This window comes from Formica exsecta, unplaced genomic scaffold (assembly GCF_003651465.1).
Source record: "Formica exsecta isolate Colony F162 unplaced genomic scaffold, ASM365146v1 scaffold72, whole genome shotgun sequence".
NCBI lineage: Eukaryota > Metazoa > Arthropoda > Insecta > Hymenoptera > Formicidae > Formica > Formica exsecta.
In genome coordinates, this window is record NW_021853485.1 from 1,744,838 (window position 1) to 1,763,665 (window position 18,828).

General features: G+C 30.9%; 1 protein-coding gene across 2 annotated transcripts in view; it reads left to right on the forward strand.

Annotated features, from left to right (window-relative positions):
* LOC115243494 (proton-coupled amino acid transporter-like protein CG1139) overlaps nucleotides 1-18,371 on the forward strand; it is an 18,899-nt gene extending 528 nt beyond the window's left edge. Inside the window, exons 2-8 of one of the 2 annotated variants that reach the window (XM_029820555.1) lie at nucleotides 7,374-7,426; nucleotides 7,689-7,814; nucleotides 8,909-9,181; nucleotides 9,543-9,627; nucleotides 16,320-16,589; nucleotides 16,914-17,268; nucleotides 17,680-18,371. In XM_029820555.1, coding sequence (XP_029676415.1) covers nucleotides 7,374-7,426; nucleotides 7,689-7,814; nucleotides 8,909-9,181; nucleotides 9,543-9,627; nucleotides 16,320-16,589; nucleotides 16,914-17,268; nucleotides 17,680-17,924 — 1,407 coding nt within the window. In that variant the 3' untranslated portion in view covers nucleotides 17,925-18,371. Of the gene's footprint in view, nucleotides 1-7,373; nucleotides 7,427-7,673; nucleotides 7,815-8,908; nucleotides 9,182-9,542; nucleotides 9,628-16,319; nucleotides 16,590-16,913; nucleotides 17,269-17,679 lie in introns of those variants that run through there. The other variant, XM_029820556.1, reaches the window with a different exon arrangement.
* The last annotated feature ends 457 nt before the right edge of the window (nucleotides 18,372-18,828 follow it).

Consider the following 18,828-nt stretch of genomic DNA (forward strand, 5'->3'; position numbering starts at 1 on the left):
AAGAGAACATAATTCAAACTATTTGAGTTTCAATTATGACTTTTCTCTGACTTTAATAATTTGCCACACATTCGGATTTGTGTTATCACGTCAATCCTCGAAATCATTTCGTGCAAATATATATAAAGTATCTTTCCAGTGTATAAAAAACGTAAACATGTTTTTTCATTTTCGAATGAAAATAAAGCCGTGAAAAGTGACATGTGGAATCTTTGACATGAAAAGGATTTGACACAAATGTTGAAATATTGAAAATTTTATTGTAATGATGAAAAATAAGTTTCCGAAAATATGGCGCGTTTATTGCCCAGACAGCAGAAGTCTTTAAAAGATGACAAAAAGACAACTTAAAGACGTCTTATTATCTTTTAGACATTTTTAAGATGCCTTTTGGCTTTTCTGTGCTGTCTGGGTTGCTTTGTTTATGTCAAACCTTCAAAGATTATCATATTCTTACACACTTTCTTGCGAGAAAGTTGTGTGTACAAAAATAGTTGGAAATTTCTGAACAGAAATTATTTAATTTTAAAATACTAATTTTTATAAAATATAGAAAAGATTTGACAATGACTCTCAAGACAATAAGACTATAATAAATATACATTAATGTGACATTAGATGTACATAAAAGAGACTTATATAAGACGCGTTTACTACTTTGTTTATGTTTTGAGCCTTCAAAGAGATCGCTGGATTCTTACATTTTCTTATGAGAAGAAAAGTGTAACGTACAAAGAATTTGGAATTTTTAAACTGAAAATTATTAATATATATTATAGATCTATATAAATATAAAATTATCCTAAACAGAAACTATTTAAGATAATTTTTCAGTAAGTTAATTTTTCTTAGAACAAAAAATAAGATTTTATACAGCGATTCTCTTAAGGCAAGACTGCTATATACCAATAATGCATATATGACGTTAGGCATACATAAAGCAGACTTATATAAGACAAACTATATGTACTTCTAACAATAAGATTATTTTACGTGCCATTTCTTCTTGTCAAAAATTAATATTATGTTCGTAATTTGACATAATTTTGAAATATTAACCGCGCAGTGCTCGCGATTTTCCAATGGATATATTCTCTACAATGTAAAGTTATTTAAGCATGCATAAAATGCACGATAAAATAGCATATATACAAGATATCGTAAAAAAGATATACATATTTGAAAGCGTACATTTTGGTAATAGAATTTTTTACATTTTTGTTTTAACATTATTTGATAAATTTCATGTTATTAAAAGTTTAATATATTAATAAGCTACAAAATAACAGTATAAAAAAATTAAAATTGAGATTAAATAAAAATGGTTACAAAATTTTGAAAAATTAAAATAGGCTATTAGTTTTCGAAAATCTGAATCTTTGCACAATCGTAAAAAGATCTTTGATTTATTCGCAACGTTTAATCATGAAAGATCTAAATTTAAAGTTATTAAAATAAGACGCTTTAGAAATATATACGAGTTACACGATAAAGATATAACATTCGAAATGATTTACATACCAATATGACACAGTCACAGTAAAGAATAATTACCTTTAAATTCATTCCGTAGAGCTGTCGGTATCTTTTTTTTTAATAGCAATAAATGATTATATACAGGACAGAGAGGATAATAATAAACCTAGGTAGTTATTGCGCACTTGATATTTTCGACAGCTTGGATGATTGCGTGATGTTTCGTTCATGAGCCCGGTCATGAGAGTGGAAAGTTTGCGTCGGTATATATATTTGCGCGAACGAAACTCTCGAACGTCGAAGGACAATCGTTCATTCGCTCGATCTTTTTTTGTAATGCGCGCGTAATAGCGTCGTTGACGCCGTCGGTGTTTCTTGCTCGTTTATGCGAATAATAATCGGTGATTATTTAAGCTATTGCACAATAAGGAAATACTAGTAAGTGTATCGAGCCAAACTGGTCTACTGTCTGAGTCCAACAACTAGCTTTTACGCGAAATGTCCTTCCCGCGACTGACTTTGTAATTGCGCCCTCCTTTTCTTTTTTCTTCTCGCTTTTTTTGTCGTCGAAGGCAACCAGGATACAATACTTGTCCTTTAGGCGTGCACGATTATTCGAAAGTATATTTGAATTGTTATACGAAGTGCGTTTTGTGCCTTTCCCCTTGTACACACTCTAGACTTTTAAACGACCTTGAATAGACATGGAGTCGATTTTTTCCCGGTGTATATTTCAAGGAATATTTAATTAAAAAATCTTTAATATATCGAATGCATGTTAAAGAATTTCAATAAATTAAATTAATTTTATTCCAAAGGAAACTTACCTAAAGTTTTACGTCAGAAGTATGCTTAGCACTTAACGTTAACTGTGTTGAAATAAAATGTAAATACAGTAATATATACGTACTATATGATGCTATAATTGTATAAATTGGATCTATAGTTGCATCATAATTTTCGTCGTTGATCTCTTTTATTCTGGAACGGAAACGCTGCACCCATAGTATCCTCGATTGAATATCGAATGCCGCAATAGTTTCCTCTGTTATCTTTTCATTTGCCTATCTTTGGTTGAAAAGGGAGCATCTGATTTAATTCTTTTGTTATAATTGTTATACTGCGCGTTAAAGTTTGTATAACGTCTAAATATACTTTAATGTCTCTCTCTTTCTCATGATGTTATTGAATTCCTTTGTAACATATGACCTGAGCATTACGACACGTTTTAATTTTTCCTTACTTACTTCGACGAATGATGGTATATATATATTGTGAATTATTTCTTTTTTCTCTAGTAGTAAAATTATATATCCGACTTCAATGATTATACTCAATCAAATTTAATTATGATTTATAGCGGCTCGGTATATCATGTTGGAAGTTATTCCTGATAACAATTTCGCACGGATTATTTCTGTTAGGCTGCTGAAAATGTTCCGCACATTGATAAGGATGGCTTAAACGTGCGCATTTGTCACAAACAAGACACATAGGAGAGATGAATCTTTCTTTTCGCAAATACGCCTTTTATATATACACGATTTTTGAACTACATTGTGTAGCACAGTGTAATGCATATGTAATCATAATGAATATCTAACACATAGACACAGATACACACATACATGACACCGCGGAAAATAAAAAGATCGTAACCGCATACACTGATTGAATAGCTCTAAGGCAACCTGGAACTCTGGCATGGAGAATACCGGTTTTATCTCGATTGAGATACAGCTTGTGTAATAGATACATATATTCAATCGCGGTGTGTGCGCACGTAACAAGTCTCTTTATTCAACAACCGATTACTATATCATATGCAAAATATATATGCATAGTATAAAATATATTCTAACCAGATAAAATATATTTCAATGGTAGAGAATTTTTTGCATTTTTATTTTAGCAATATTACTTAACAAATTTATATTATTAAGAATTTAATATATTATTAAATTAAATCGTCAACAAAATGATTTGAACGTTATGCTTCAGAAACGCATATTTAATATTTTTTTAGTATGGACATTAGCAAATTTGAATTAATATAATTAGTTCAAATATTTACAGAAAACATAGTAAGATTAAAAGAAAAAATCGCAAGAAATCTATTCAGAAAATTAAAGAATTTCGAAAAATTATAAAATTAATTAAAATATTTTTATTTGGATATATAATAAAATTGGGATATCTTCTTATTAGAGATCTACAATAGGTAAAATTTTTGTTTATAAAAGAAGTTTTCTAACAAAGAGTCAGTATCTATCTTAACGGATCTTTCTAATTTTTCCTTATTTTGTATATCTCGGAAAATTGTTAATTTTAAACATTGCAGAATTGCGAATAAAAAAGTGCATGAAATGTGGACAGAAGTGGCAAAAGAACCTTTCAAATTTGATTCACATTAATTGTTGATTGAAATGTTATCGCTCAATTTTTTTTATCAAAGTTTATTCATGTTATCAATATAAGTCTCGTTATCGATTAATAGCGATCGCTAATATTTATTATTCTGATTTGTATCAGTTTGATCACATTCGGTAGAAAGCTATCGATTTATCGGTATATTTATCGGTATTATTCGCGAATTTAATTCGTTTAATTCGATATAACACAGATTAATTTTGCGATGTTTACGCAGTACTTACAGACATGCACATGTTTAAACACGATTAATAATTTCGAATAAATAATTTCGTAATATATGTAATACAAAAAAAATTTGTCCGCTGTGTATGTACAACTTAGCTCCGAATAGTTGCGATTTGAACAATTAGCATATGTATTGTTAGTAAAGCGTGTGCTTATTATAAAAAATATCAAATTAATATATGATACTTTATTATAAAAATGATTTAACAATAATTTACAATTTTATATATGTATTACTTATTGTTAGTTTGAAAGGTTTTATGATAATAAGCGTTTGTGTGTAAATTTCATTCAGTTACACAAATACGATAATACGAACTTACTCGAATGCATATTCCATTCATTTTCTTTTACGTTTTCTAATCTCGTCTCACCTATCTGATATCAGAAAGCTAATAACTAATTTTCAGATATTGAAAGTTAACACATTAAAGTCTGCTGACGTAGTACTGTCTACGTGATGATATACACGTAGATAATATTACGTTAGTGGACTTTAATGTGTTAATAATTTAGATTTGCTGCATTGGGCTGACTAATTGCCAACGCAAAACATTAATGATATTATGTATATGTACATGAAATTATTAAGCGATAAAATAAACTTGAGTGTTTGATTTGTACATATTCATACTTTGTGCGTTGTTGGTTCCTCGAATTCTTGAATGTCAAATTTGTCGAAGAAATATAGATGTTTGGAAAATAAACGTACACAATATGTATCGCGTTTCCCCACGCGAAAAACGATCAACTTGGAATTATACCAGATTTCTAAGCAGCAAGCAGAATAATACTAAAGGTACGAAAATCTATAATTATCATAGCATCGCAAATAAGCGGCTCTAACAAAAGTGTTGACAAAAGAAATTCCGTTCCCGGGAAAGATAGGCAGAAGATGGCTCATCTGTCTGCTTAACAATATTTACCTGTGTATTCCGTTTCGCAAATTGATGCTCACACAAATAAATAATCCATAATTAATTGGGCGTGTGCGGCACGCATCACATGCCGAACATATGTGATGCGACAACTGTATAATGAACGTATATAAGACCAGAGGAAAATGCAAATAAGGAGTGTTTATAATCATATTTAAATGATTCAAATGATTTAAATGATTTAGTTACTGCTAAATGGCACGTATAATAGACGTTTCAATCTCCTTACAAAAGACGGCGAGACAAGGAAACAAGAACTTTGCGTGAACGATTGCATATTTACTAAAAGAGTTATGTCTTTCTTAGCAATCATTGGTAACACGTTGGCCTGTTAAATACGTTACCAGATAATTATATTTTCTTTTTAACAACTTGACACATTATTAACATAACAATTAAACATTATTAATTCATCAATACATATAAATTGCATCAAATTTAAATAATTTTATTGTTTATGGAAAAATATTTGTATCATGAAAAAAGAGGGGAAACGTACGAGTATTTAAGGGATATACATTTGATATATATCAATTATATTGATATGTACATTGTTTACCTATATAAACATTAACGTGCAAAAAATAAATACGTAAAATTGCGAATATATTCTTATAAACGTAATATTGGAAAATAAAAAAAGATCCTATCATACACATACACACACATATAAAGCAGAGATATTATTAGATAGATGTGTCATATTATTGACATATTTGGATATAATGGAAACTTTTTTGTAACGTCTTCTCTTCATATGTTTACACTAGATAGTCTATATTTTTTGTTTGATTATTAAATAATGTCGGAACAACTCGGCGAAGGAATTTTCCATCGTATTTGCTATCGCATAAATTTTATGTCGTTAACGACGTATCTCATTACTTTTGTGGGCGTAGTCTTTTCGTTCTGAAGGACGTATTAAATGATCGCATCCGCGCATTATGCAATTTGTGGGTTTTGCACAGTATAACGCGAGAAAATTTCCCGTACTTGTTGCATTTAAAGCCTTAACAGCATGTAAAGAAGTCGTATCAATCACTTGAAAAGAATTATGCAAATGTCAGCCGGCAATTTCCGCAATTTACGGTTTAAGATCGCAGAAAGGTAGAATCGTAAAATTTATCCGCGATTAGACCAATAAATTTATTGAGACGATAGAGTCGTAAAATTTATCTGTTTAGATCCAGAATTTTTACCTCAATAAATTTATTGACGATAAAATTTACAAATATAATATTTTTATACATACGAAAACTATAGTTATGGTTAATTATATAAAAGATGGATTAAACACACGTTACACGGAGATATTCAAAGATATCGTCGAAGAGAAAAATTCGAAGAGGAAAATTTATCGCGACTGAAATTGAGCGTGAAACAATCATATACTAATATTAGACAATTGCGTTTGCGCGCAATCGATTGAATTATACGAACGGAAAAAGCCTAGTGAAACTTCTTATTAAAATTAATGTCTATAGCTGCAGGCGTGGAATATCACAGGATGATTAAGGAAGACAAGGAGACGCATACATTTATACATTTATTTCCAAGCAATTAATCAATGTGCAATCATGCGTATAATGTATACCTTCAGGGTTATGAATTATATTCTAAATTTTATATTTATGTTTAAAGAGAGTTTGTCAACTTCTCGAGTTTGCGCGCAGTTTCGAAACTCGTCGTTGAAAACTAAATTACTTCGAGCTCGATGCATATCGCGTACGGATTAGCATGATAATAACAGTAATTGAAAAAAACGCATTTTAAAAAACCGTAGTCTTCTTTTGAGAATTATTCTCGCATGTATAAATGAATAAACTCAACTAAAATCCGTAAATTCTATCATTGTCATATTATACATTGTTCTCGTCATATATAGGTAATACATATATATTATAGTCTGCATCATGTATTGGGTAACAAAATGACATAAAAGTGTATGCGTGTGTATGTTCTGTAAATTATATATAAATGTTTTCATAAAATCGTAATTTTTTAAGAAATATAAAATAGAATATGAAATGGTAGATTGTAATTATTTCATAAACAATGCCTAAAATTGTTAGCTATTAATAATTAATAATTATCAATACATATATATATATTTATATATATAATTTTTCAATAAATATTGTAATTTGGGAAAGAGAGAGAAAGAGAAAAATATATACGTTTATATGTAGAGTTAAAATGTTATGTGCTGATACAATATTCTTCATGATAAATTATTTATGCATCTATATATATCCGTTACTACTACATATGAATCTACTATTTGTTTTTTCTTTTTTATAGGTTGCTTTGCAAGATTTTAAAAAATCTTCGTTATCTAAGGAGTACCAAAATAGGTGAGTATCACATCATAAATTTCGTGAATATAAAGAGCACGGTTCTATTTATTATCCAAATGTACTATCCAAGATCTTTTGCTTCTAATTTTAACAAAAAATGTTAACACTGTAATCTATAAGATTAGTATAAAAAGATATTGTTACATTTGTTATATATGTGATACTCTATTTTTCATTATTATTATATCTCAAAAAATATAATTTTTAGATACGTATCTATTTGAGCTTAAGATTTTGTATGAAGGTAGCATTTTTACAGTTACGGATCGAATGAGAAACGTGACAGTGTTTACTCTCTGGAACTCGAAGAAAAGACGAAGAATGTAGATGAGCAGGACGACGATTATGACCCATATGATTATAGAGTAGTGGAGCATCCGACTACGTGAGTATCGTTTCCTAAAATATATTTTTGCGCTTTAATATATTTGTATGTATGTGTGTATAAATATAAAATCAAATATAGATAAATTAAGACAGTAGAAAATATTATCAAGAAGCCGCCGAATCGATCGATATTTCTGTTATTAAATTCGTTATTAAAAAGTGATATTAAAATTAAGTTAATAGAAAAAAGAGAGAAAGCTCAATTATTTTTTTTTTCTAATAAAAAAATAGAAGCATACTATTCGCACTTAAAAATGATAAACAACCACTTGCAAGAAATTAATGTTGCACGTGTATGATAGTTTCCGCGATACGAAAAGTGAATTTACATGCTAGTATTAAAAAGAAAATATTTCTGATTGTGGAAATATCTACGTGACACATCTTTCCTTATATTTTATCATTTAGATAAATCTTACGATATTAGAGATATTTGTTTCCAATTGTATTTGTGAAATCTTTCAATTAATAAAACGGGATTAGGACGCAATCATTGTACGACATGTTGTTGAAATTATCCAATCGGTGCTTATCAAGACGCACTTGATTTATTGAAGGCTTAATCAAAGTGAAAAACGATACAATGTGTCATTCTAGATGACCAAGAATGTTTATGTAATGCACGGTACTTTCTTTGCATGCGAAATGACGGTTGATTATTCCCTGCACGTTTCACGCTAAGCATCTTATTAACGTAATTTCCTACGTACTCAAATAATCAAATCGAAAGACTCGATGACTCACCTTCCTGGTGAAAACGCGAAATTCTTGACGCATAACTCTCTGTCATAATTAATGTATAAATTATTATAACCGCTACTGATACAATCCTCATCAACTTTGAATTAATTAATTCCATATTTAAACATATACGCGCACTAAATATTTATTTTACAAACATTACTTTATCTGTATACATCTGTAACATCAATGAGCAGTACGCGTGTCAAATCATGAAAACGCATGTAAAGATTTCTAATGCTTTCTATCATAAAAGTCTATCATAAATTAATTTAGATTTTATAATTTTGATATAATTACGAACGTGTAGCAGTGATAAACATCTAATTTCTTTGCAACGTGAATTTTCAGGAACGCGGAAACATTGCTCCACTTGCTAAAAGGCAGTTTAGGCACCGGAATTCTCGCGATGCCGAAAGCTTTTGACCATGCCGGATATATTATCGGTCTGATAGCCACGATCATCATAGGGCTACTTTGTACATATTGTATGCGAATACTTGTTTTCTCAGAGTACGAATTGTGCAAGAGGAGAAGAGTGCCATCCATGACATATCCGGCAACCGCGGAATCCGCTCTGCTCGAAGGACCAGTGTTTCTCAGGCGGTTTTCTAAAGCCTCTATGTAAGTGTATACGTGTGTATCACACTTCTTTAGAATTAGATAAAATTATATTTTATCTAATTCTAGACACCTTATGTATTTCACAGAGAAAAAATAGAGAGAGAAAAAATCATGTTTATGTATTTCTTGTATATTTCACGTATACCGTTACTGATAAAGACAACTAATAATAATACTTAAATTACTCTCTCTCTCTATTGTATATATTAAGCAATTAATATTTGTGTCATACACATAATACTTTTATTAAAATAACAAGGATATAATTAGAATAAGACAATCATAGAATATATCTAATAATAGAAGCTCTCAAGTCGCACCTGTGTTTCATGAAAGATTCTTTTGTTTTTCGTATTCGCAGACACATAATAAACATCTTCCTGATGATATACCAGATGGGCACTTGCTGCGTCTACATCGTTTTCATTTCCCGTAATCTAAAAACGGTGAGTGTCCCCACTATACTTGGAATACGTAACGCGTTACGCTTTCTATTTGACATCACGGTATTCAATGTTAGAATTTTATCATTGAATTATCATGTAATTGTTCGTTCGTGCACGTTACTCATCTGCGATGCCTATGCAAAGTGAATCCGAGTTGGACAGTCACGTTTAACCATTAAGGGGGCATACCCGTTTGAAACCTCGAAAAATGAATACATTTTCTAGATTTTTTTGCAGAGCGACTTGATAAAAATTTTTAATTTTTTTACAATATTAATACAATATTATTAATTACTTAAATAAAAATTTCCAGCTTAAAAAAAATTTCTTTTTAAAGTTATGGGAATATTTGCTTGCAGAGCACCTCCAAATTTTAAGTGGCACACCGTGCATGAAAACATAAATCTACAAATATTCGCATAACTTTCAAAAAAAAATTCTTTTTAAGCTAAAATTTTTTTTATTTTAAGTACTTAATAATATTGTATTAATATCGTAAAAAAAAAAGTTTTTATTAAATCGCTGCAAAAAATCTAGAAAATGTACTCATTTTTCGAAGGTTCAAACGAGTATGCCTCCTTAAGTGGAATACAGTCTTTCTACTTGTTGTTTAGGCTGTAAATTTGTACTCGTTATCGATGCGAGACATACTGCAAAAAAAAATCTGATTTAAATTATTTGGCACGTCGTCTTCAATAAAAAGAGTCGAGTGTTAACAAAAAAGTGTTATGAGTTTTAGCGATAAATAATGTTGTTATAATAATTGAATGTTATTATAATAATTGTTATAATATTGAGTTATATAAATTTTATAGTATACGATTTTGTCGTAATTTAATCTCGCACATATTATTTTCATTCCATACTCGTTTACACATCAGTCGATAAATCGTTTGTGGTTTTTCCTAAGTGCGCTAACTAAGTCCGATTTAAAACGCGTAGGCAGGTAGAAATGGCAATAATCTGGGTCAGGGAAAAATACGCTGCGAGAATACACGAGTAAACAGTCGCTAATTAATGTGCGTGCGGTTGATTCAAGGTGATTGCACCTAACGTAGACCACCGGCCATCGACATTTTCCACGTTGTTACGTCCACGGGATCGAAATCGAGAGAATATGGTCCCTTCTTGTGCAAATTTATCCGAATTCTATAAGGACAATTTTGCTCTTACAAATTTTATCTCTATCAATTAAATTAAATAAAGCCAAGGAAGAGAAAAAGACGGATAGAATTGACCAATATAAATTTTAATAAATTATGCTATTAACGTACTTGATTTTTTTTTACTTTTACAAAAGATTTATATCGAGTAGAATAAATATTATATGATTAATCATTTTTACAATTTGTTTTGTAACATAAGTCGTTTTACGATAACAAATATATAACGCTTAGTGCATCGATATGTTTGTTACATATTCAACAAGCGATTCGACATATAAAGTCGCGAGAAAGACAATATCGTTTGTATATAATCCCTATTATAAGGAAAAAAATATATTTTTTTTATTTGAGCGTTGTTTATTGCGTATGTTTTGAAATTCTGGCATTAAATGATAAGAGCCGCGTCGCGTCGCGTCTCTCGCGTGGATTATGAAAATTACAAATTGACATATTTATGTCAATTTTATTTGTTCCATATTCTTGTATCCCACGCCGGATTCATTGTGCGAGATTGTACACGTGTGCAGAATGATTTATTATGAAATTGTATACTATCTCGCCGGTCGCACGAGATTTTGTTGTAACGCGAGATTCTATGCGCGAAACGAGTAGAATCTTATCAAGAGTATAAGATTAAATGGGAACCGTCTGCAAAAGTCGGACAAATGTTAACTTAAGTGCCGTTCACATAAGGATCTTATAGTATATAATAGCGTAGAATTCTTTTTTAACTATGTCTTTTCAAAGTTGGTTGCAAATCCCAGCGAGCTAATCATGCGAAACGCATATGATTCATTTTAGGAAATAAAACCTTCGCACTTTTATTTAACGGGTCGAACAATGTCAATTGTAGATAAAGAGTAAGGCAATTGCTTCCGGTGAATTCAATGAAAATCGACGAATTTAGATTTGAAGGAACGGTTAACGAAAAATGATTAAAAACATTTTATTTTATACGAAATATATAATTTACATTAAAAAAAGATGCTTGCACGCTTGCTGCGAAATATAAATGCATTACAACATATTTATATTGCAATCTTCCATTAAGTAATGGGTCTAAGCCTTATGTGGACGGCACCTTAATCACCAGCATTGGAAGGCGTTGCGTAGTATGCAATGTAATAGATAGTTATCTATAGTTACGACATGCGTGTTATTACAGTAAGTAAATAGAGTGTACGTAGTGGATGTAACAAATGCATTCACGTAAACTGACGTAGGAACGAGCGTCCTGACTTCAGGGTCGGATGTGAAGTGAATGGAGCCGAGACGCATAAAGTTGATTAATCGTTAATTGAATAAATGTCAAGATAAACATTAAACGTCTCTTTCAAATGATTGAACAAATATATGTGTATTAGACATTATTGGAGATAAAAATTCTTTCTCAAAAAATGAAAAAAGCTTGGAAAACATATAAAAGAAGAAAAAAAAGATCAAATATGAGTTACATATAATATTACATTGGTATTTGAATATAACAAACGTTATATTCAAAGTTTTAAATAGTTAAAATATGAAATTGATGATGATATTATCGATATATAAGCCAAGTCTCTTATTGGAGTTTAAAAAATTCCGAAAGGGTGAAACTTGGGATCTTTAAGGGATATAATTTACATTAAAAAAAAATGCTTGCACGCTTGCTGCGAAATATAAATGCATTACAACATATTTGTATTGCAATCTTCCACTAAGTTAATGGGTCTAAGCCTTATGTGGACAGCACCTTAATCACCAGCATTGGAAGGCGTTGCGTAGTATGCAATGTAATAGATAGTTATCTATAGTTACGACATGCGTGTTATTACAGTAAGTAAATAGAGTGTACGTAGTGGATGTAACAAATGCATTCACGTAAACTGACGTAGGAACGAGCGTCCTGACTTCAGGGTCGGATGTGAAGTGAATGGAGCCGAGACGCATAAAGTTGATTAATCGTTAATTGAATAAATGTCAAGATAAACATTAAACGTCTCTTTCAAATGATTGAACAAATATATGTGTATTAGACATTATTGGAGATAAAAATTCTTTCTCAAAAAATGAAAAAAGCTTGGAAAACATATAAAAGAAGAAAAAAAAAGATCAAATGAGTTACATATAATATTACATTGGTATTTGAATATAACAAACGTTATATTCAAAGTTTTAAATAGTTAAAATATGAAATTGATGATGATATTATCGATATATAAGCCAAGTCTCTTATTGGAGTTTAAAAAATTCCGAAAGGGTGAAACTTGGGATCTTTAAGGGCTCTTTTCGAGAATCCATACAAATCTAACTAAGGTAGAAGTTATAGAGAAATCAATTAGTTTGGTTGTTGCTCGCATGCTCGTACACAGTCGCATTTATATACGCTGTAATAAATACGCTGATAAATTATTTCTATCCGGAAGTTTCTAGCGGGTTATTCACTCCAATACACAAGGCAATTTAACGCGCTTTATGTAATATCCCAGTGGATTTACCAGTAAACTGGGGTCTGATTTTAATCGACATATCAAACACATATACATGAGACACAGATAATTTTTAAGATATTAATATATCTTTAAAAATAAATTTTTGATCTCTTAATTATATTTCCCTTAAAATTCTTAGAGACTTTAAATCCGTTCTGGTGCAGTATACAAACTGCAATTTCTATGTTTAATAATTGTCAAAGAAATAATCGCTTTTCAGCTATTTATTTCATTGTTTTTGCTGAGATTTCTTATCTGAGATATTATTATACTAATTATACACACAAAACTAGCCTTGCAGAATGTAGCATATATACGTAAACGACAAGTATAGAAGCAATGATTAACGGACCGTAACGCTATTTGTAGTATCTTGATAAGCAGTCTACTTGATATTTGCACTATCTTGATAAGTACATCAGTCATTTGTGCAATAAATAACAAAATATAATGTATTTATAAATTGTGGCAATATTTTTTTTCTACTTTCGTTACAGCATCATGTTAACAAAAGTTTTTTTTTATTTTTTATAAATTATTTTTTGATTTATTTTACCGATTTATATATTTTAAAATCACGATTACAAGGACACAAAAAAATATTATTTTCATTCTTACAGCGATGTCTCTAATTGAGATTAATTTTAATTGAGAATCACAAGGTGCTACATATGGCAAACAGTTAACTGATTACGTATGATTGATTATCACAAAGAATTAAGTATCGTAATTAATCGCTACAAGAGCAATATTCGAGTAACGAAAAATCGCACTATGGTATCTTTCTATCGTTGCGATCGTCAGGATGAGACAAGAATTAAACACATTTTCTAAATCGAAGTCTTCAAGGTGATTCAGATTTGAGTCACGCTGAAGATTAAAAGAAAAATTATATCTTGTACTTTTTGTTTCTGTTATCAAATATACGTCAATACTAATAACCATTTTATAAACAGAGAAAGAGAGAAAGATTCTCTATCTATAAAAAATATACATATATCTCTCAATTGAACGATAATTAATAAGCATATGTAGTCGATGATAATGGATCTGGGCGCACAAATATTTCTTTATATTATAAATACAATTTTTCTAAATGCAAATTAACTTTCAAGAGTGCATCTAATTGAGAGCACATTGTCAATGGCGCGTCATTGTGTCTATCTTATATAAGACTAGATCCGACAGCGATAAACGACAGGCGTTAGATGATGGTAACGCGCCCATTTCCGCCTGCCCTTGAAATCAAAACGTAGTAATGACAGTATGTTAAGTGCGATAGCGAAGTTGTAAATTGACGTCCGAATTACTTAGATATTTGCAAAACTGCGTGGCATCGATGCTCTTTGTTAATCACAAACACTCGCAAAATGTTACATAAATATAAATATATTAATCTTGTAAAATATTCTTAGGAATCGCAATCTTAAATTCTTAATCAGCCGTGACAAATAGAAAATTTGAAATGAACGTGTATATCTTCAAAGTAACCGTGACGGTGTGATATAAAAAATTCGTTAACATACGAGATTAATCGTGCATGGTGACATTTATTTTCGACTGCGGGTTTTAATATTAACTTTCTTTCTTATTTTAAAAGTATACAAGGTATATTTTGTGGAGATACATTATCGTTGCATAAATTAGCAATCTGAGATACAATGACGCACGCACTGTGAAATCTTTTTACTCATGTTCACGTTTATTTGGAATTATTCAAGAATTGGCAATGTTCGTTGAAAATTAATTTTATTCAAAAAATTTTCACCTTTTTTACGAATATTTTATATTATAGTTATAAAACGATTGGGAAGACTTGAGCTGGCGTTTTAAAAGCGATATGTAACATATATTATAATCCATAGCTCTCTCTCTATTGAACTTTTTTATTTATTTATGTATTTGTAATATTTATTTAAAACACATTCGAGTCTTTCTTTTTTCAAAGAAACGATTTATATAAGATAATAGAATCAACGCCAGTGTATGAAAAGTTATTTTAACAGAATGACAATAAATTGATTTGATTTGAGGAATTGATTTTTACGCTAATATTTTTAAATAAATTTTTAAAGATGACTTTTATTAACTTTACGTCACGTCAACATCAAAAAAATACGCAAATTTAATTTTCAACGAAATTCCGAATGAATGAGAAGATGAGCGAAAAAATAATGTCATCCGTGCGTCGCTTTCAGATGCTACGTGAAATCGAAACACGTAAGTGTCATAAACGGAGATGAACTTTTCGCGTAATGACGGCGAAAAGTTCTCTATTGAAGACACGCATAGCGAAGGTGATGAGATCAAGATCGCATTGACAAGAAAATGGACGGTATGTATAAGCGTTTCGAGAAATCTCTTGTACACGCGATCTAACTGCGAATTCAATGTCAAATGTAAATACAAGACAGAAGTGCTGATTACACTTCTCTCGACACATGATTGTCAATGTGATTAGTCATATTAACGGAATTCAGTAGCGTTGTTATTCTTTTCGTAAGAATTTATTAGAGTATATTGGATATTCCGTCTTTTTGTTATATTTTTTCTATTTATAGATACGATTCGCGTGTGTCGAGGTACTATTTAACACGTAATAAATTGCGTAACAGCATCATGCGTTTAATTGATTTATCATTAGGTTACAAAACTGAAAACAGACTTTAAACTTGTTAGCGCCTGCATTCGAACATTGTGCATGAGAAGTTTGCGTCATTTTTCATCCTAAATCATCTTTATTCGAAAATGTTAAAAGCTACGAAATTTTGTCTATACGCAAATACTATTCATTTATTACATTTCGGAATTAATATACTTTGAAGTCAATCTTACTATTCAAAGATAGATATGACTTACAGAGACACACAAAATTCCTTCATTAAATGTATTAAAATGAAATTTTTAATGATTCAACGAGATGTTTGAGAATGAAATGATTGTATTTAATTGTTTCCAAAGAAAAATTAAATGCATATTTTAAGCTAGAAATGTAATTAAAATCAGATCTCAATTTCGCATCTGAATAATTACGTTCTCCTTTTCTTCTTTTTAGGCATTGAGCTCGATTGTTTCAATGGAATTGGAGATATACATGGCGATTCTGCTGTTACCCCTGATCTTCGTTAATTACATCAGGAATCTTAAATTCCTGGCACCGTTCTCGACAATTGCGAATATTATTATGTTCGCCGGATTCGCGATCATACTTTACTTTATCTTTCGAGAGCCGTTGTCGTTCGAGAATCGCGAATCAATTGGAGAGGTCAAGAATTTTCCGCTCTTCTTCGGCACTGTTCTGTTTGCTCTCGAATCCATCGGCGTAGTAAGTAATTGATCGAAACGAAATGGTGGACATTTCACACAAAGCAGCATAATAAATAAAAATAAAAAAGCATAATAAATAAAAATATAAGAATATACTATTATGTAAAAAATAACACACAGTGTTGTAACATTTTTATAATAATTATTGAATTATTGAGAAAACGTTTTTCAGTCGCTATATTCTTTTCTATTTTACGTATAACTTGCCTTTAAATAATATTTTACAACATTTAAATTATTTTCAAAAATTTAAATTTTTTTCGGTTTAGCCAAAAAAACCACATACATATTAAGCTCAAATTTATTTATCATTCGTTTACAGATTATGCCGTTGGAAAACGAGATGAAAACCCCGAGATCCTTCATGAAACCATTCGGCGTGCTCAACATTGCTATGAGCATTATAGTCACGATGTATGCCACCTTGGGATTCTTTGGGTACATACGTTTTGGTAAAGAGATTGACGGTAGTATCACACTCAATCTACCCCATGAAGAGCCTCTGGGAATCGCGGTACAAATCCTTCTCGCCATTGCCATCTTCTTCACGCATCCTATCCAATGTTATGTCGCCATCGATATATCATGGAACGAGTATATCAGTCCTCTTCTCGAGAAGTATCGTTACAAGCTGCTTTGGGAGTATGTGGTCAGGACTGTCATTATTTTGATTACTTGTGAGTATATTTGATTTTTTCGATAAATCGAGGGTCGTGGACAATGAAACGTTTTAAATGCAACAAGATCAGTTTATCTATTTATTCACGAGCAGCATCTTATGCTCCTGATTAATTTTGATATTCAGACATCTTAAAAATAACACATCTATGAAGCTATATTATATTTATTTTTTTTAGTTTGTCATTAATTTTTTTATTAAAAAAAAGCAAAGGGAAATATTAAATCTCATTAATATTATTTTAAATTCTTGTTCAAGTTAGAATACTATTTTTTTCTTTAGTTTGATAATTTTGTTCAATTAATTTCTTTATTATGTTATCATGCCTGTGATATAGGAAAGCGAATTAAATTAAGTAATCTTATTTAAATTAATAAATTTATCAATCTGTGCGCACTATCTGTTTCAGTTGGTCTGGCGGTCACGGTCCCAGAGTTGGATCTCTTTATATCCTTATTCGGTGCGTTCTGTCTATCGGGTTTGGGACTAGCATTCCCAGCGATCATACAATTGTGCGCCTTTTGGAAGGTGATGGGACCCACAGAGAAGAAGATTATGCTGGCGAAGAACATGTGCCTAATATTAATCGGCGTGTTGGGCCTAATCGTGGGCACCTACACGAGTCTTAGTAAAATCATCACCAAGTTCTCGTGAAGTGCCAGCTCGATGAACTGTGCAATAGAATTGCCAAGAGCGGAGGCGGGGGAAGGTGGGAGATAGAAGGATAGCGAACAGAAACAGTTCTCGGATGCGAGAAACGAATCGACGATGTGATACGTAGTTTGAAGTCGCTAGAAGTAAGTGTATCTATAAATAGTGTCGCATTTAGAGGCTTCGGACCGAAATAACGTTAAGGTGTTACGGCAGAGCCGTAACAATACTTCGGTTTCGTCGAGGACGGAATGAAGTTCCTAAATGCATGTGTCAATTCTGTGCGTTTCAATATATGCAAGTACTGTGCGCGAGTAGACGGACTGTAACAACGAGACGCGATCGAATCCTCGAAATGTTAAATGTCAATGTCAGTATTAGATCAGCGTGAGATGTGTAAAAAGAGGTTTTATTGTATTATAAATAAAAGTAATTTTATTTTCACACACATACCATCTGGAGCCGGCCCTCTTCCCCTCCCCCTTTTCCCCTTCTCCTGCCAAACTTCGATTTTGTGTGTTCTTTTCCAAAATTATTGATACATTGTGGGCGACTTATGAATTTAATCATATAGTGATTGTTTTATTTAATTATACAGTTATAAAATTATACATATATAATATACTTTTGACCGCTATTTTTGTTGAGTTTTAAAATGGTAGACAAAATATTATTTATGTACATATGATATACATTTACCATGCGATGAATCGTTACGTAAGAAAGAATCGATATTTCAGTGATATAAGTCAATGCCTAAAAACGAACGTATTCATCAATATCATCTTCTGTTATCATCTTCATTTTATATAGATTCGTTTCCAGACGATCAATATTGATTATGTATGTACAAATGAATATCATATTATTGTACGCTTAAAACACACGCAGCGAAGTATTTTTTTTC